Consider the following 19,391-nt stretch of genomic DNA (forward strand, 5'->3'; position numbering starts at 1 on the left):
ACTGATAGGTAGATTCGAAGAAATTATTTTATTGTAAAAGCTATCTAAAACTAATATTTATACTAAACTTGCCTTTCGTTATAAACACTTATAAAAATAACAGTATAATAATTAAAATTATTAAGATGCAAAGTCCATGCCACAAATAAATGAATTGGGTTACATCTAGTAGATGGTGTCAATCCAATCCAAACAACGGTCACAATAATAAGTCTCACAATTAATTTATGCAGTAGATTAAGTTTTGTCAAAGCAAAAAAAAATGTAAAATAAAAACATGAACGGAATTACATTTTCAGTTTTTGAATATGATAAGTTGTACAATTTTTACATTTAATAATTAATATCACAGGTTAATAATTATCTAGAACGAAGACATACCTACTTACCTATTGAAAGGTTTTAAATAGGATAGGATAGGAATTTGTCATTAGTAAATGTCGTCGGATATAAATAAATCAAAATAAAAACATACATAAACGATACTTTTAAGGCTTCGTCACACAGGCGCGTTTTCCAGGCGCGGCGTGAGCGTTTTATATGTAAAAGCGGCGCGCCCCGCTCACGTCCCGCCCGGAAAACGCGCCTGTGTGACGAAGCCTTTAAAGTATTATTTAAATGGATAAAAGACCGCAGCAAAAGGCACCCAACTTGGAACTCTTAGCAGTGATAATGTATAGGGGCGCCATATCTGCTTGAAGTAGAGCTCCTCAGTCAACGGATCAACCTTGGTTTGCATAGGCGTCTCTCTTATTACCCTATCATATTTAGCTGTGCTAATAACATTGAATATTCCGTGCACAAAAAAAAAGGCCAATCATACCTTAAATGCGTCTAGACTAATCTAAACAACAGCAGCAGTCACTCCGAACCCGAGTCGGAACTTATTATTTGGGTGGTTGAGCAGCGCCGATATTTCGCAAGCCAGCTTGGCCTGCTTGCCGCCGAGGGCGCGCTGCAGCGTGGCGCCGATGAGGCCGTCCGAGTCGGCCGAGCCTCGGACCGTCCACTCGTCCGCGCGCCATTCGTAGGCCAGAGTTGCTACCGCACGGCGAATTGCAAAGCCGACCTGAGGACAAAATACCTTAGGTACTAAGAACTTAACCTGCTACGGGTTGATTTGATGTTTTTTCTCCTTTCTAGGAAATTGATCTATATCGCAACTGGGGCTAGGCTAGCTAAATGTTCCGTAATCATACGCTTTCACTTCAACAACGCGTAGCTACCTTTAAGCATCCCCGCTGGTGAGGTGCTGCGCAATGGCCTTCGCGTAGCGTAGCATAGATCCTAGCGGCGCCTGCACATGGTGGCAGTGGCACTAGCTACATTTTCCGTAGTCACCCAATGTCACTTTAATAACGAATAGTCAAGTGTCCCAACGACGACGCTGAGGAGCGGCAAGCCACGCGACTGCTCAGGGTAGAAAGACAGTCATCTAGTCTCATTTCAAAATAAGTTTCAGTAGTAAGTATGGCACGCACGTAGCACATCCAAACCACAACTGCTCAGGGTAATCAGGGTAGGGTAAGGGTTTTTTTTTGAGTTTATATAAAATGCATATATATATATATGTTAGTCTGTAAGGTATTTGTAATATGGGCCTTGTTGCCTGATTTAAAATGTTAAATAAATAAATAAATAATAACCGCTAGCTTACTGACCCAGATTCATCGTCTTATTTCAAAATAAGTAGTAACCTCAAGCATCCCCGCGACGGTGAGGTGCGGCGCGATGGCACGAGCGTAACACAGATCCAAGCCACGACTGCCCAGAGTAGCGCTAGCCGAATGCTCCGTTGTCATGAAGCGTGCTGCGGCTGATGCTGAGCTCAGCTCAGACGCTTGTACGCGGGAAACGAACTCGGCCCCCAGTGATAATTTATCCGTTATCGCCTGCAACATACGCATAGGTAGTAGTAATAGTATTACACCTTGGTCATCGGACCTCATGCAGGATCGTGCTGGATTAAATACAGCAATTAAGATAAAAAGAGCAACACGGAATTAGCTACTGCTAACGAGAGTGATCATTTAGTTGGGGTAGAGTAGGTATATTTTCAAAAGAGTGTTAGTGTTGTAAAACCAAAATTCTTTAAATTAAGCTACTGATGATCTGATATCGATGGCAGAACAATATGGAACACTGTTTAGTCGACAACGGTTTCACTCACTTGAATTTTTAGGCGCTATTGGCGACATGTTTCGAGCTCTTCGGGGGTCCTTCCTCAGAAGAAGGGATTATAATTTGCTTTTATGATTTACCTACGGTACATTATATAAGTGGCCGTCATAAATCACCATAAACATTGCGATTAATTAGGTAAATACTTAAGTATATATACCTAGGTAACCATGCAACCATGGCTATAGTCTGAAAAAGATAAAACTGACCTGAAGATAATGTAGAGCAATGAAGTCCCTATTGACGGCAATCACAGACGCCGTGCAATTATTAAAATAGGCGTCAAAAATGCTTTCCAAGCTGTAAATCTCACGGTCAGCAATTTGCGCTACCACTGTGGCCCGAGTATTGTCGGAGGGGTCGACCCGGAACTCGCAGCTCATCTGTCCGCCTGGCGCCGCTTCCATTACAAAGTAAGGCAGCTTGGAAGGCTTGCTTTTGTCCATGTAGGAAAGTAGGAGCTTATAACCGCCCGGCGATACTGAACTGAAGGCCATAGAGTGCCCGAGCATCCAGTTTTCTTTAGTATCCTGTGGGTATTTGTATTGTTGATAGTAGGTAGGTACCTATGCGTTTACTGAGGGACTACCGCGAATCACGTTCGGCGTGTTACCACTCTGTCGCACTTGTAAATTCGTACGGAAGTGTGATAGGGAGGCAACACGTCGAACGTGGTTCGCGGCAGGCCATCTCATCTATTTTTCGAGCATTAAAATAGCGAAAGAAAAGAAATAAGTTAGTAAAGTGCCTACCTACGTAATTGCATAGTACCTACGTAATTTTATCTGTATCTACCTATTCATTTGGTAGTAATAGCATGTAAAGTAATAACCTGCCCTGCACAGTCGCATTTTTATCGTTTATCACCATGCCTGTCACGTTCTAACAAGTATGTAAGTGCGAAAGTGACGGGCATAGTGATAGTCGATAAAAACGGAACCGTGCTGAGCCCGCTGCATTGCAACCCATATGGTACCAAGCAGTTCATAAAATAGTACCTAAATAGAATTAAATTACACCCTGGTAGGTCCTACCAGGGTGTAAAGTGAAAGAGAGAGACTTATCTGCCATACCCTACGTGGGGTATGGCAGATTTCTTAAGGGGTTGGAAGTCGAAGTATTTTACAGATGTCGCCGAGATGGCAAGAGAAGCTCGACGCAGATTGGAAAGTGAACTCTTGTACTATGGGTATCATTTTGATGATCACCTGTTTAACACAGAGAGATGCGCCCTCAAAGCACTGGGGTATCCTGTAGCGAGCTGCATTGTGGATGTATCTGAGCAAACCCGGGTTGGTTGCGCCCGAGGGCAGCCCGCTAGGGTCGCCTTGCGACTGGTTACGAGAACCGGAAACACCTGCCCCGGTTTTCCCTCTGTTTCCGGCAGAACATGGCGGCAATGGTGGGCAAGCGCAATCCCTAGCCTTCACTTCCGCAGCCTCAACCACATCACGCCTCGGGGAATTCTCACAGGAATTAGGATTACTCTTCGCATAAATAGCTTCGAAGAAACCTCGCTTGATCAAATCCGACAATGTTGTGGACTGGGTATCACTTTTAAACATTATTTTATTTAAATCGTAGAAAAATTATCAAAATAGTGTATTTAAAGAAAGATAAGTTGCAATATTGATGTTGACAGTGACAAGTGACTTTTATATTTTAAAATTTTTAAAGTTTCCTAACAAGAACTAAGTAATTTGTATTAATTTGTTTGTTCATTGACTGTTAAAAAAACCAAAAGAGAATAAATAAGTACTGAAACGAAACATGATCATACTCAACCCAACCTTAAACGTTTGAAAGTGGCGTTGAAGTGGCGCCTTCCTGTTATTGTTTTTAGATTTTTGGTTCACTCATCAATCGAGTGTTTGAAACCACAGTGAAACAAAACGAATAATATATTGGGTACAAAGAGTAGTATAATATATATATATATATATATATATATATATATATATATATATTGTTGGAATACCCATACCCATATATATATATATATATATGGGTATTCCAACTTTCCAACAGCAGTCGGTTATTTTAGTTCGAGGATGGAGGGGATTCCCCAGTCCAGTGACGTCATCAACACGTGATGTCATATCGTAATGGCATTCATTAATAAGGAAATATAGAAAAAAAATAGTAGTTGTTTTTAAGTAATTATTATTCCAATTTAAGTTACATTGTTAAAAACTAATAATAATTCCAATAATAACAAATTAAACGACTGATAAGATGATATCGAATAATAAATAAATTAAATAATAATGATTAAACTGTTGCCAGTGTTACAAACCTCTAATTTAGAGTTATACTTGGTCAACCAGATCTTGACAGTAGAAAAAGGCGGCAAATTTGAAAAATGTAAGCGCGAAGGGATAACGGGCCATAGAAAATTTGAATTTCGCGCCTTTTTTTACTGACAAGATTTGGTTGACCAGCTATAACTTTGTTACAAAACAACGGCTATAACCGCAAAAATCGAAGTTCGTAAATTTTGAGCATCTTTATTAGAGTAAATCATGCTTAATTAGAGTAAAAGAGAAAAATGTTTGCAATTTGCGAACTTCGGTGTTCGCGATAGGTCCTCAGCTATCAATTTACTGTAAAAAATACGATATCATTGTCAACATAAAATATATAATATTTAGGAATGACTGACATTAAACATTAATTGACTGTTTTTTTATTTATTTGACAGTCTTGTATTAAAGTGGTAACAGACTATCGCACCGCACCGCGATCTTGGAGCGTCGCAGCAATAAGTGAGAGCGAGAAACAGATATCTCTTTCTCGCTCTCACTTATGGGTGCGACGCTCCAAGATCGCGGTGCGGTGCGATAGTCTGTTATCACTTTTATATTTTGAGGGAATTATAGCTTTTGATATGGCAACTTAAAGTTTATACGTCAGTCTGAGTCTTGAGCAAGTCTTGAGTTTGTTCTTTGATAACAAAATAAAGTTTTTAAATGTGAAAATTCTTATTTAAATCCGATATTTATTGGAATTTTGTTATAAACAATAGAATCTGTCGTTTAATGTGTTATTTATGTTGAACAATCCTACTTTAATAAGGGTTACAAACCTTATTTGCCATAGTTTCTTTGTTTGAGAAGGCCTGATTTTGAAAATGAATACTTTGAGTGCAAAATTCAAGGATTTTTTCCTGAATTTGAAAACTGATGCCGTGCCGCGGCCCCCGAGGAATCGGCCAGTAGACCAGGAAACGCGACCTGAGGAAAACAATGAAAACTACGACCCTAATAATGAAGAAGAACCTGAAGTTATTGTCATTGAGGAACCGGACGATGATTTGAAGAAAGAGAAAAATAAGAAATCGAAACCCAATAAAGACTTTTCCAAAGAGGAAACTAAAGGAGGAAAACCCTATAAACAGGAGAAAAGGAAAAGTGATTGCACAGTGAACACACAAGGTTGGTATCTAGGGTTTGAAGCTCTGGTAGGGTTTGAAGTAAACAGCTAAACAAAGGAATGTGAAAGATTGATGCCTACACATAGCACATATTATAGGTTGAAATGGGGAACCAAACCTATCCCGTCCCGGGGAATCCCTGACATTCTGTGGAGTTATAATTATAAGAGATATTACTGTAATAGGTACAAGTTTTTTTACAATGAACATGATTTGATGAGTGTGGGTACTAAAAAGCCATCTTGTGCATCAGAGGTTCCCAGCAGTGGGATGTATACAGGCTGGAATAGGCTTATTATTATTTTTATTGTATGTCTCTTCAAAATCTGTATGTACTATTTTTTACCTTTTGTACCTTTATCCGCACCGTAGGTTCAACGCCAAAGACCGATTAATCGGTCACAGACCACAGAGCAACATAGACATACATGCATATGCATAAAGTTCAATTTCAGTTTTGACACTTTGGTGACGTGGTGTCAGCGTGACAGCTTTTGCGTTTGACATGGTGTTGAAAAGGTTAATAATTGATCATTGATATAGTATAAAGAACTGGATACCCAATCAGCCGCCAAAAATGGCCCCACAAAAGTGATGTCAAAACAGATCATGCATTACTTTTTCGTTTAGTCTTGTTTGAAACGCTCAAATGTGAAGTTGTCAACAATTACGAAATGTGCCGTTAAAATATGTAAAAATAACAATGATAAAACAAGGAAAAAGGATGGAATGTATTTCTTTCGGTTAGTTCTTTGGATAGCATTACATAATTTATGTAATCTGGTGGTAATTTTATGGTTTTGAATAAATTAATTTGTTAGTACCAAAGAAGGGATGTTAAGGAACAAAAATCTAATGAGTCGATGTGAGGTCAATATTTTTTTATATTTTTATATGGAATTCATAAGAAATAATATTATGTTTAAATTCAAGATTTCCAAGAAAACCTATGCGACGTGCAAAGTGGACTGCTATTTAATTATAGCAAGAGATAGGGGTGATGCAGTTTTAAACAAAGCAAAACGGCACGTGTGTGTTCGGCCCATTTCCCTGTTTCCGACATATACACCACCAATAAGGGCTTATATCGACTAACTGTAAATGCTAAACCTGTCGGAACACAGTGACAACCACAGGATTTTTTTTATAAAGTATAGGTAGACTTTATAAAAAAAATCCAATCAGTATATAAATGTCCCCGTGCACCCGCGCTATGAGTAAATGTAGATCTTAAATACACAGTTATTTAATAAGTAGAATTTATTTCAAGGAAATTAGTATTTAAAGACGTATACTTACGAATTAAAAATTTGATTTGTTTGAATTTGAACCACGAATTAATTTTATTTGAGCTCCCGATTAAATTAAATTTGTTTTATTTATTACTTCAATTGGTTTTCCTGTACAGTAATACATATTAAAGTGTACCAAAGTGACTCCATTCGTTCATTATTCTCGTTTGACGTTGTTTGACGTAAATACGTTACGTTTAGTGCCATCGGACTAAATTTTTTAACAGTGTTGGTACTTATGTTTGCAAATTTGACACTTAATGCTTACGACATTAAGCTCTTTTCTGTACGAAACATTTATCTTGACTCAAAATTTACGTAAGCGTTTTTATCATCAATGCAAATGGTGCGAAACGTCATTGGGATCCACATTTCTTGACGTTTTTGTTCTGCTTTGTGTGTCTATTTCTTTTATATTAAGTCAGTGTAATTGATTTATGAACTTATGACATACTTTGTTCTTACCATTTATATGTACAAATACTTTAGGAACCATAAACATAACTTTCATCTTAAATACAAAATAATGTTACAGCAACGGGTCATGTGATTAACATAGTGAACTCCAAAGATGTCCGTTGGGGCGACGACTACTACATGGGCTCAGCTAAACCACCCTCCAACAAGACCGTGGACCCCGAAGAGGAGGGGGTGGAGAAATGTAATCTTATCACCTTACTCATGGAGTCTAAGCAAAAAGTAAGTCAATTCTAATATCAGTAATTGCAAAATAAAGGTTTTTAGTATCAGTTCAATTTATGTACCTAATTCCTGCCTGGGACTTCTGGCCCATTGTTATCGTAAAGTGTGACGTTATTTATGAAAAGGGACCTTATTGTTGATGGCACTTGATCGAAGCACCATCAACTATAAGGTCCCTTTTCATAGATAATGCCCCAAGTAAAAATAATTTGTGATTTTATCTTGCTTTGTGCTATTATAGCTTGAAAATATGTGATTCTTTTCTGTTATACCATCATGTGTTGTATTTACTCATATTAACCTTTTTATTTATTTTCAGCCCATACTACACGAGTACTTGGACCAGATATCGGGGAATTTGGGCAAGAACTGGTATGGTCTGTTCATATCGCTGGGCTTCCTGAAGGGGAAGATTGAGACCATGGAGATTAATACACGCGATTATGGAGTCACAGAGGTAAGACTATCCTTTATCAATTTTTATTATGTGGGTGAATCATCTTTTTCTTGTCACTCGTTGCCATGCCATACGTTCTCCTGGCTCACTCTTTAAAACCTGATTTTTAGGCATTTAAATTCACCAAACACGCTTTTTTGTGATACTTATAAACCCTTTCCATTGAGGGTCGTCTACCAAGAGTGTCAGAAGAAGGTGGTGGACAATGTCTTCTAACAAACTATGCTACCATTGTCTCTTGGCTGACCGGACACAATAACAACAAGAAATAGTTGATCCACCCATGTAGTTAGGGAGGCGAATAGGGGAATTTTCGGCAATACTCGAGCGTGGCAGTTTAAGATATGAGAGATACCTTAGACCTAATAGAACAACCTTGTAAAGTATTTAGCTCTATATGTAGTGACGCGCGCCTAGGATAGACGATCAGATTAGTAAAAAAAAATGGATAGTCTGAAATACTCGGGCGCGTCAAATTAAGATATTGGGGGTTGATTTTAGTGTTTAAAGACTAAATTTAACTAATCTGACGATAAGTCCTTGACGCCGCCGAGTTATAGGGTCGCGAACTTGTAAAAAAAAAACTTTAATCCGGCATTCTCGAGCGCGATTTTTTTATTTTTTATTTTGAAGAATATAATCTAAAACTTACTAAAAATACAAAATCTGCCGGTTTCCGCATGACCGGAAGTGTGGAGGAGCCATTTCGTCTTCCTAAGAACGCGTTGCGGCATATAAGTCGCGAACGATACATTTTACAAAAAAAAGTTTAAATAAACAAAAAAGGTAATTTTATTTTACACAAAAAAAGGTCTCTTTACATTTTTGTCCAAATAAAAAGCGCGGCCACGGAATTTTTTGAACCAAAAAACCTTTTTCGGTCAGATTAAGAGAACCCACCAACATTTTTGTCAGATTAAAAAAAATATGCTTTCAGGATACCGAGATAAACCTCCCCTATGAAAATCTGACGCGCTCGAGTATTTCAAAAAAACTTTTTTTTTTTGCATTTTCAAAAATTCATCGTAACTTATCGTCACGCCGAAATCGTCAGTTTTTTTAAAGGAAGCTTCCTTGGGGCCTACTTAACACCCCTTCCGAAAATCTGACGCGCTCGAGTAAATTTTTTTTTTTTGCATTTTTGACTACTTTATATGCCTACCCCAACCACGCAAACCGGCAGATTAGTATACCGTTGTTATCAGAGGCACTCGGGGCATACGTAGTATGAATATCTGACGCGCTCGAGAATGCCCAAGTAACTGTTTTTTTTAACATTTTTGAAAAACCGTACACGCCAAACCCACCGCTAAAATGGTTTTTGCCATACGAGCTTTTCTTTTCGAAATTATTTTATCTTTCGATTTTGATAGGTCTCGACGGCGCCGTTGAATTACGCCATTTAGCTACCTCGCCTCCCTAACTAATGTATTTGATTTTGAACCATATTCGGTTATGTATAAATTCCTTTTATGCATGTTCTATCTTTATCTTGTGATTTACTAATGATTTTAGGTAGGTAGGTAGGTAAGTTCTGAGAATTTTGTTGGCATTTGTGCCAGGATTGAAACTCACCATACCTTACAGTTTAGCTACCAGACCACTGCATATTTTCATCAATACATATCTCAAGTGATAATATGTATTTATATGCAATGCAAGATGTTTCTGCTCAATTCTGACACTCTAAACTGACTCTAGTGCAACTTGGTGTTGGGAAACTTGGAATATCAACCTTATTTTGTGCAAATTAAAGTTGGTTATATTAAAGCAAGACGTGAGCTAAATACACTTATGTAATGTTTGTGTAATCATACGCATATTGACCCCTATGAGACTTTAATATATTCCGTTTAGCATATTCCTAATAACTAGATTATCAACTGTACCCACCCACATCGTAAAATGCATGCGAACAGTTAGCAATCTTTTCGCAAGAGAGGCGAATATCGTTGTACCAATTTTAACTTTTCGGTTCAGGCGCGCTACAAGTTGTTGCTGGACTGGACGAACAACGATGATGACGGTACGCTCGGCGGCTTGACGCAGAAGCTCTGGGACCACGGAGATCGAGCGCTCGTCAAACAACTCGCCATAATGTACAACAAGAACAAGTAACGATCCCTCTGTAGCGCTATTTCTAGGCACTGGCACACTAGTGGTTGAATAACATCTGTAGTTGGTCAAACCATAGAGAAAAAAATACATAGAGTGCTCACTCCATACATCAGTTTTAGTACCAAAAAGACTATTAGCATCTAGCATCGAGTAGCGGAACTATGAGTACTGCTACTTGACAATAGATGTAGCAGCGACCGGAAAGTCTTATCTCAACAGCATAAGACTTTCCGGTCGGTGCTACATCTATTGTCAAGTAGCAGTACTCATAGTTCCGCTACTCGATGCTAGATGTAGACACTGAAATTAATAGTCTGAACTGATGTATGGAGTGAGCACTCTTGTCTTACTATATTTCTCTATGGTCAAACCAATTTGTCGGTAAATAAGAACAAAAAAAGCTATACTCATCCTTTTCTTTTGGGTGCTAGTACTAGTGTAAGACAAAGATAGTATGATACTCTCTGTCTACGTTTGAAATGAGACAGTCCTTTGACAAACTATAATATTAATAGGTATCCAGTATTCGGAATTGGTAGAGAAAACTGTTTATGGGCTATTAAATGAGATTACCATGTCTACTTTTTGCTATAAATCAATAAGGTACTTACTTTTCAACCAACTTATAAAAAGGATAAGGTTCTCAATTAGTCGGAATGTTTTATAATTTAGTTGTTTTACTTTTTTTGTATTATTAACGAAAATTTGTCTGGTTGACACGTATTTTTTTATTTACTATTCCTGAATACCTGCCACTGTAGACTAGACACTTTCCTAATATAACTGACGGATTATCTGTTCTGTTTGCTCGTATACGAGTACCTAAACCTAAAGGTGTCCATCGCAAGTGACAACCTTTCAGAAAGTACATGTTGATATTGTATTGTAGTTAGCCTTAGATGTTGAGGTTTTACTTGAATGAAACGCATTACAAAATGTCGTTTTAAACGTATTGACAATGCCGCTTTGTTTTTTTATCAGTTTTACATGTCATGTAGAGTATGTGCGGAAAGAGAAGAGTCGTGGAATGTATGGGGCCCAATACATTCCACGAGTCTTCTCTTTCCGAACAGACTCTACCTATATATTTTTTATTTAGGTAGGTAGGTTAGGTACCTATCTAAGCGCTTTCTGTGATGTATGCAACTTGAATTTTTGATTTTGAATAAATTCTAGTATTTTATCTATTTGTACATATACATGATTTAATCATGATTCTGAGCTTAAGTTGTACTTGTGTAAAAATAATCTTCCTCGCGTTGTCCCGGCATTTTGCCACGGCTCATGGGAGCCTGGGGTCCGCTTGGCAACTAATCCCAGTAATTGGCGTGGGCACTAGTTTTTACGAAAGCGACTGCCATCTGACCTTCCAACCCAGAGGGTAAACTAGGCCCGTTTGGGATTAGTCCGGTTTCCTCACGATGTTTTCCTTCACCGAAAAGCGACTGGTAAATATCAAATGATATTTCGTACATAAGTTACGAAAAACTCATTGGTACGAGCCGGGGTTCGAACCCGCGACCTCCGGATTGCAAGTCGCACGCTCTTACCGCTAGGCCACCAGCGCTTCATTTTCATTAAGGTATTGACATTGTGCATAGCTCTAGTCATTATGGGACAAATTCTTCTTTAATAAAAATATATTTTAATAATGTTACAAAAATGCCCTTCTTTTGGGGTTTCTAAATATGGGACCATGGATTTAAAAAAAAATATATACTTAGATTGTACAAAAACATCACATACTTATTACAATTAAATTCTATACATTATTATTATTCTATGTTTCATTTTATCGATTTATTTGCATGACATATACCTATCCTATTATTCTATAATCTTTTGAAGTCATCTGTGTAAATTAGCCATAAATTAGTAATAAAAATAGTAACATATATAACTTGCAGTAGCGACTACCGATCTAGTAATATAATAGAATCATGTTTTCTATAGAATAACGTTTACAAATTAGCATAACATATATATATATTGACTTTCACTATTTAATTGTACACTACTAACAGGTAAGCTAAGGGGTCATCCAATAATTACATCACATACAATTTCTATATCGTCTTTTTACTGCCTTTGTCAAAGTCACGAAAGGAAACAAAGTAACAGGAATTCAAAAACATAAAACATAATATTTATTTCATTGCAATATCGGTGTGTCGCGCTTGCTCACAAGTAACCACACGCTGAGCGCGACAAACTGGTACTGATAATCAAATTGGTATTATATCTTGTGTTTCTGAATATGCCCCCACAATATGTAGTATAAGTGAATAATATGTAGTATAGCGTGTGTTACATCTGTTTTTCATCCACCACTACTAAATATTCTGTAAATTATTTATGTTGACAGCACAGCTGTACTGTCAAGTTCACAAATATAACGACCTACTTCCTAATTTCGATGAAAATGCTACTTAACGTCGAATCTACGCACATTTAAGCACAAACCCTTGTTTTCACTTGTTTTTATTTTTTATCTTAAACTTTAACGATGTCATTACGTAAATACTGCACGTAACAGCTGGTAACAGCGATAACTTGAGTAAAATGTCGCTTAATATATATAATCAGTCGTCAGCGACCGGCGCTCACAACATGCCGCTCAATAAGAAAGGTCTGAAGATCGTGAGCGTGGACGTGAAGGATGTCAGGTTCCCGACGTCTCTGGGAGGCCATGGATCTGATGCTTTGGTGAGTCACTTTTGCTTATAAATGTACCTAACTTCAATATAATCATACTATAGTATTTAGGTAGGTTTAACTACAAGCAGAGCTATGAAGTAGATAGTTCTATATTTTAATAAATAGAACAAAGTCGTGATATAAGCAGATTCATTACTTTTTGCAACTAGCGCTACCGTTTCAGCAGTATTAGGATTATTAGGTAATCTTATCTAAAAATAAATAAAACTACCACACTTAGGTATCAAGTTATGACTCTTTGAACTCTTTCTACCTACTTTTATTTGCTTTATTTGAGGGTATTATAAACGACAGTTTCCTGAGTATACCTAATAGGCAAGATATTGTATAACTAATTTTATTTCAGTCGGTTAACAAGTCCAACTTGTTTACCGGCTGAGCAAATTGTGTTCATATTGATGACCTCTATGCCCTGACTCCGATGGTGATAAGCGAGATGAACCTATACATGACATACCATTGATTTGGAATATTTTATGTAGTTATCAACTTCTCAAGTTGTTTATCTTTTGCTCTGTAGCCATTATTGCTGTTGTTCCTGTAAATCACGTAACAAGGGTTGTCCGTGAAAACAATACTATGATTTGTTAAGATAATAAGATGTGAAGTTAAATTTCAGCTACCTATCCAGCAGTGTTACTACTCCTCTAAGCTACAAGACTGTATGCAATCCCCCAAAACCCAATCCTATTAGCCTAGAAAGAAAAAAACTTCTTTCATATGTCTTTCAGCACACAGATCCAAATTACTCCTGCGCCTACGTGACGACGACCACCGACAACGGCACTCAAGGGTTCGGACTCACGTTCACATGCGGCCGCGGCACGGAGATCATAGTTCTCACTATCCGCTCTATGAAACGGTTCCTGCTGGGGAAGAATGCGGCAGACATCTTCGCGGACTTTGCGGGATTCTGGCGATCGCTCACCAATGACTCGCAAATGAGATGGGTAATGAAACGGTGAAAACCACCTTATTGCGCTCCATGGGTACTTTTATTATGTAGACGTGGGCGCTTGCAACTTCAGAACTTATTTAGAATCGGCAACGCGCATGTAACACCCCTGTAGTTGCAGGCGTCCATAAGCTACGGTGACTGCGTACCATCAGGCGGGCCGTACGCTTGTTTGCCACCGGCGTGGTGTTAAAAAAATACATACGAGTATATGCCATCACTAACGACACGGAAATATGATGGGTGTATTGATGCTTAGGTAAGTTAGATGCTTTATTTAACTAACGACAATAACATTTGGTTTATCAATGAACAGTACCTACAGCAGCAGAAGTTGCTAAGCGGACGAGATGTTCAAAATTACCTACCTATATTTTATATTTTTTTTTACAGATTGGTCCCGAAAAAGGCGTTGCTCATTTAGCGGCGGCAGCCATTTTGAATTCCCTGTGGGATCTATGGGCCAGATTGGAGAAGAAACCTTTATGGAGGCTATTGACGGACATGGAACCCGAGGTAAGAGACTTCCGATTTGTTTTCTTTAGGAAGGTTATTCGAAAATATAAATCTATCACTCGCATCAGTGGTTCAGCAACAAACCTTAAATATGCAAATGTACCTACACAATATCCTCGTGCCGCCCACCATACAAAATTATAGCCAAGGAAGTTTGAATCTTGTTGTATTTTCAATTGGGTTGAATTTCATTTGTTCGAAAATTTTACGAGACAAATGAAATGCTACCTCTTTGTTTTTAATTAAGGTTGACATTCCATCGAAACGGGAGTGTACATCCTAATGCACATTGGGCGACACGAGGATAAAGGGGCGATCAACCGTTCGTCGTCCATAATTTAACAAATAATCCAAATGTTTGCGAACGGCCTCTGAGCTCAAATCCCTTGGAAGCTCGACGTCACGATGCACGCTGGGCCGAACGCGCTGCTAGACGCTCGCTCCTGAGGCCGTACTTATAGTTAGGTGCCACTAGGAGAATGGTATTTTTTTTAAACTATGGTGACAAAAAACTTTATCTGCCGATGTTGTAGGATCTCGTATCGACCATAGACTTCCGTTACATTACTGACGTGATAACTAAGGAAGAAGCCATGCAACTACTGAAATCCAAGAAAGCGGGACAGAAGGAAAGAATAAAGCAGTTGGAAGAGAATGGATATCCCGCCTACACTACACAAGCAGGTAACCGAAACCAAATATGATACCTAATGATAAAATGGGTCCGATTTTAAATAAAACGTGAGATTACTGTAATCAATGCAACTAGTGTACTGAGCTTTGGTTTGAAAAAGATAAGAAAAAATGTATTAGCTTATTGTTTATCTTTACAACTGATATAATTTATTAATTGTTATGTAATGATGTATACCTACAATAAACATAGCGTTATCTGCTCATCACGCAGAATTTATAAACAGATACTTAGGAGTTAGCTCTGTTTTTCGCCATCACATAATGGTAACAGCTTACCTATAGTAGATTCTGGGATGGTACTATTCTAGGGACATGCCATGACAAATTGACTGGTGCTTCTCAGTTCTCTCTCACCCGGCCTTCTCCACTTTTAAACGCGTTTGTATAAAAAGAAACAAGCCTTACCTAATTTCACGGGCTATCAATGGTGGCAGGTGTCCGATGGGCGCGGCAATCGGCGAATAGCAAAAGGCGAGATTTTTCTTCGCGTGTTTTGTCTGAGGAAAAGTCCTCGCTTGCAATATTAACGGTTCTTCAATAGGGTATTTTACTACTAGTCAAATCAGTTTCTTTTTTAGAACTGTCAAAACGATTTGCTAATATGGAATTTATATGAAACATTACATCGTGACGTCACGGTCAACTCACCTAAGTACTTTTTGTATTTCTATCCGATTTATAGAACTTGTGTTTAAAAATAACTGCTATCTGTGTTTTTCTAATAATTATCTGGTGCTTTATTTCATGCATGGTGTGAAATGATTTATTTTAAATACAGTATAATACCCTATTGCAGGTTGGTTGGGCTACAGCGATGCGACTCTCGAGCAGTTGTGCGGCAAGTACCTCAAGCAAGGCTTCACCCACTTCAAGGTGAAGGTGGGACTGAACTTCGAAGATGATTGGCGTCGCTGCAGCACCGTGAGGAAACACATCGGCAAGGATAAGGTCCTGGTAAGTACAAGCCGAAACTCAATCACCCACTATTCCCTTGTATGGCCGTCCATTGAAAGGCTAAACTGGTTCCAAATTATTCCTTAATTTTTGTGATATAATGTGTGTATTGTGATATAATTTTCAACTTATAAGTACCTTAGTCCTACATTAAAAATATCTAGGACTCGCTTACATTTGGAAAAAATAGAAGTGTTTGTGTTTTTACCCCGTAACTAGTTTATATAGTGATGGATTAGACTTTAGAGCAATCTTTCCTAGCAGTGGCGTAGCTAGGTGTGGGCGAAGTGGGCCGTCGCCCACGACCTCGCGCCCCAAGAGGGGCCTCGCGCGAGGTCCCTTCGGGCACAGTAAAACAAAAGGGCCTCGCAGATGCGATTTCGCCCACGGTTAGATTAGTTCACGCAACGCCACTCCCTAGTATCTATGAAAATTTGAGTTTTTCATCCGTACTAAATAATGGGCATCAGAAAGACATGTATCTCATTATTTCATCACAGATGGTAGATGCAAACCAGGCATGGAGCGTGAACGAGGCCATAGAGTGGATGAAGAAGTTAGCTCCGCTCAAACCGATGTGGATCGAGGAGCCAACGTCGCCCGACGATGTGCTCGGACACGCGGCTATCTCTGAGGCGTTGAAGTAAGCTATGGAGTGGAAGTATGAGTATAAGCTATCTCTACTTAACCCCATTTGGTTGACCCTAGCTTGGGTTGACCTGGACTAGAGCACTTGGATTTTTCTCAGTCGTCAACGTGGATGAGAAAACTGGGCACTAAACCCGATATTAATAAGCCGAATCCCACTACGATCGAAATTTTTGAGAATTAAATTACAAATATAGCCGTGGTGATACTCGTGTTGCTTTGTTTAAAACAGGTTTACTTTAAAATATTTGTTGTCTTTGCGTGAAAACGTTTTAAAATTAAAGCATAAAACTAGTAAGTAGTTGGCGCAGTCGGTTGGATTCAAATTAGCACTCTCAAAAGTATACAAACCCACATTCATGCTTACGGTTCGCTCCAACTACATGTCTACATAGAGAAGTCACTAAGGTGTTATGCTTTAAGATTTATAGTACATATAATTATCAGACTGCTCTATTTGTAGGGGTCTAAAATCGCAATAAAAAACTTTGTCGAACAGGCCGTACGGCATCGGCGTGGCAACAGGCGAGATGTGCGCCAACCGCGTCATGTTTAAGCAGTTCCTGCAGAGCGGCGGCATGCAATTCTGCCAGATCGACTCGGCTCGTATCGGTGGAGTCAACGAGATCCTTTCCGTCTATTTGATGGCAGAGAAACTGGGCGGTAAGTGAACACTTGGTGTAACAAAATTCATGTTATCGATATACTGATTCTTTCCGGGGGAGTCAACACGATTTCCTCAAGCTAATCTATCTCACTGTAGAAAACGATATGTCAAACAAGACCCAACCAAAAGTAATGCGGAGCTGATTTACGGTTGACTGCTGTGTCTATGGTAGCTCAAAAAAAGCACTTAACCAAGATGTTGTCCCAAACTACATTCTAATAGAACACAACCGCACAAGCCGCACAACTACCTCACGAAAATGATAGAGTTGTAACTTAGGTACTCTTCATGGAGTAGAGTCAGTAGAGAGTGGAGGTATGGTGATAAGTATGGAGGTACTGTGTTAAGCTTCACTGCTTCTTAAAAACCCAGTCATCAACATCATAGTGTCTCGAAATAAAATTGATTTTTGATGAATCATTTTAAAACCCTGGGTTTTAGGGATTACAATAGCCTGATTTTAAGTTTTTAACTATCTTGCTTAGGTAAACAACTTAAGGAACAAATCAAATGATTTTTTATCAAATATGTATTTTGATTAGTGTTTTTTTAACTAGTCACTAACTTTACTTTCTGTTCTTTGATTGTAGTAAAAGTATGCCCTCACGCTGGCGGCGTGGGTCTCTGCGAGATGGTACAGCACCTCCAATATTGGGACTTCGCGAGTCTATCGGGCACCATGGAGGGCCGCCTCATAGAATACGTCGACCAGCAACACGAGCACTTCATCGACCCGTGCATTGTGGAAAACGGGAAATATCTCGCGCCTAAGGTAGGTACTCCGAGGGGCTACCGTGAAAACCGAAATATGCAAATTGCGGGGATCTTTCTCTTTTACTCCAATGAAGGCGTAATTAGAGAGACAGATGCCCGCAATTTGCGAACTCCGATATTCGCGGTTAGGTATAGCGCTGTTCATTTGTACAGTCAGCAGCAGAAGTTGCTAAGCGCGCGTGGTCAAAATTACATCGACACACTCTTATTCTCTTAACAAATAAAGTCGCGTCAAGAACATTTTGAACACCTCGCCCGCTTAGCAACTTCTGCTGCTGGCTGTACGGCATACCTTTATAGCGAGTTGAGCAATTCAAGTAGGTACTTGGGCCACTGGGTCTCGGAGGAAATGTCTGACGGAAAGGACATATAGAGGGGAGCGTAGGGCGTTGGCTGTTAGAAGCAATATGTTGGCTCGTAAAGAAGTGAAGTTAATTAACCCTTTTTAAGGCCTGCTATTCTCTTAACAATAAAGTCGCGTCAAGAACATTTTGAACACCTCGCCCGCTTAGCAACTTCTGCTGCTGGCTGTACGGCGTACCTTTATAGCGAGTTGAGCATTTCAAGTAGATACTTGGGCCACTGGGTCTCGGAGGACATGTCTGACGGAAAGGACATAGAGAGGGGAGCGTAGGGCGTTGGCTGTTAGAAGCAATATGTTGGCTCGTAAAGAAGTGAAGTTAACCCCTTTTAAGGCCTGCTGCCAACCTTTTTCTTCGTGCAATCTATAGGTTAATTATACGCTGAAAACAGTCTCACGAATGCATTATAATAATGCATTAAGGATGCTGATGGGATTGCCTCGGTGGTGCAGCGCGTCGGGCATGTTTGCAGAAGCCCACACTGATGACTTCTAGTTGAATGACTAAGTGCCAGTTGCACCGTCCGCACTTGACAGGCTGATCATTGTCACCCGGCGCGCCGCGGCGGTTTACTATGAAACTTTCCATACAAACAGTTTGGTGCAACCGACCCTAAAACACGCTTTTATCTGACACTAGCGTTCACAAAATGTATGATGGTTTTCGTTTCAGTTGCCTGGCTACAGCACTCAGTTTAAAAACGGAACATTAGAAAAGTTCGCTTACCCCAACGGTAGCGAATGGAAGAAAATGATCAAGGAAGGAGTGTTCCCGCCTCCCGATGAAGCTGAATTGGTGAATCCTTAGAAATAAACCTTATTTACATAGCCATAGGGCTGAAAATGAGGAAAACAATCAACTGCCGGCATCTCTTTTTTTTTAATACTCATCATTATATTAAGAAATTTATATTTATCT

General features: G+C 39.1%; 3 protein-coding genes across 3 annotated transcripts; 2 read left to right on the plus strand and 1 right to left on the minus strand.

Annotated features, from left to right (window-relative positions):
- Positions 1-747: 747 nt before the first annotated feature.
- LOC134647593 (mitochondrial import receptor subunit TOM40 homolog 1-like) lies at positions 748-3,844 on the minus strand. Its single transcript, XM_063501947.1, has 4 exons — positions 3,390-3,844; positions 2,391-2,711; positions 1,698-1,892; positions 748-1,069 (listed from the first exon to the last, which is right to left on the minus strand). Exons 1-4 carry the CDS (start codon positions 3,744-3,746, stop codon positions 845-847), a joined length of 1,098 nt encoding a protein of 365 aa, XP_063358017.1. The 5' UTR covers positions 3,747-3,844; the 3' UTR covers positions 748-844.
- A 1,285-nt stretch (positions 3,845-5,129) lies between these two features.
- Positions 5,130-10,187, plus strand: LOC134663203 (uncharacterized). The gene is made up of 4 exons (XM_063519588.1): positions 5,130-5,615; positions 7,442-7,605; positions 7,928-8,065; positions 10,046-10,187. Exons 1-4 carry the CDS (start codon positions 5,312-5,314, stop codon positions 10,181-10,183), a joined length of 744 nt encoding a protein of 247 aa, XP_063375658.1. The 5' UTR covers positions 5,130-5,311; the 3' UTR covers positions 10,184-10,187.
- Positions 10,188-12,743: 2,556 nt separating this feature from the next.
- On the plus strand, positions 12,744-19,323 carry LOC134663147 (mitochondrial enolase superfamily member 1-like). The gene is made up of 9 exons (XM_063519489.1): positions 12,744-12,889; positions 13,633-13,851; positions 14,250-14,372; positions 14,906-15,056; positions 15,865-16,022; positions 16,523-16,665; positions 17,170-17,333; positions 17,928-18,109; positions 19,146-19,323. The coding sequence occupies exons 1-9, from the start codon at positions 12,746-12,748 to the stop codon at positions 19,278-19,280; spliced, it is 1,419 nt and encodes a 472-aa protein (XP_063375559.1). The 5' UTR covers positions 12,744-12,745; the 3' UTR covers positions 19,281-19,323.
- The last annotated feature ends 68 nt before the right edge of the window (positions 19,324-19,391 follow it).

The sequence above is a fragment of the Cydia amplana genome, chromosome 4, assembly GCF_948474715.1.
Source record: "Cydia amplana chromosome 4, ilCydAmpl1.1, whole genome shotgun sequence".
NCBI classification, from domain to species: domain Eukaryota; kingdom Metazoa; phylum Arthropoda; class Insecta; order Lepidoptera; family Tortricidae; genus Cydia; species Cydia amplana.

What these genes read in the sequence shown, in the direction of transcription:
- LOC134647593 (XM_063501947.1), bottom strand. Translation starts at nt 3,746, where the DNA reads ATGTTTAAAAGTGATACCCAGTCCACAACATTGTCGGATTTGATCAAG. An exon ending in TTGCTCTACATTATCTTCAG is followed by an intron (nt 1,893 to 2,390) that starts GTCAGTTTTATC and finishes CGTATGTTGCAG; the next exon opens with GCGATAACGGATAAATTATC. An exon ending in CCGTCGCGGGGATGCTTGAG is followed by an intron (nt 1,070 to 1,697) that starts GTTACTACTTAT and finishes TTTTGTCCTCAG; the next exon opens with GTCGGCTTTGCAATTCGCCG.
- LOC134663203 (XM_063519588.1), top strand. Translation starts at nt 5,312, where the DNA reads ATGAATACTTTGAGTGCAAAATTCAAGGATTTTTTCCTGAATTTGAAA. An exon ending in TTGCACAGTGAACACACAAG is followed by an intron (nt 5,616 to 7,441) that starts GTTGGTATCTAG and finishes ATAATGTTACAG; the next exon opens with CAACGGGTCATGTGATTAAC. An exon ending in GCGATTATGGAGTCACAGAG is followed by an intron (nt 8,066 to 10,045) that starts GTAAGACTATCC and finishes TTTTCGGTTCAG; the next exon opens with GCGCGCTACAAGTTGTTGCT.
- LOC134663147 (XM_063519489.1), top strand. Translation starts at nt 12,746, where the DNA reads ATGTCGCTTAATATATATAATCAGTCGTCAGCGACCGGCGCTCACAAC. An exon ending in GCTATCTCTGAGGCGTTGAA is followed by an intron (nt 16,666 to 17,169) that starts GTAAGCTATGGA and finishes TTTGTCGAACAG; the next exon opens with GCCGTACGGCATCGGCGTGG. An exon ending in GGAAATATCTCGCGCCTAAG is followed by an intron (nt 18,110 to 19,145) that starts GTAGGTACTCCG and finishes TTTTCGTTTCAG; the next exon opens with TTGCCTGGCTACAGCACTCA.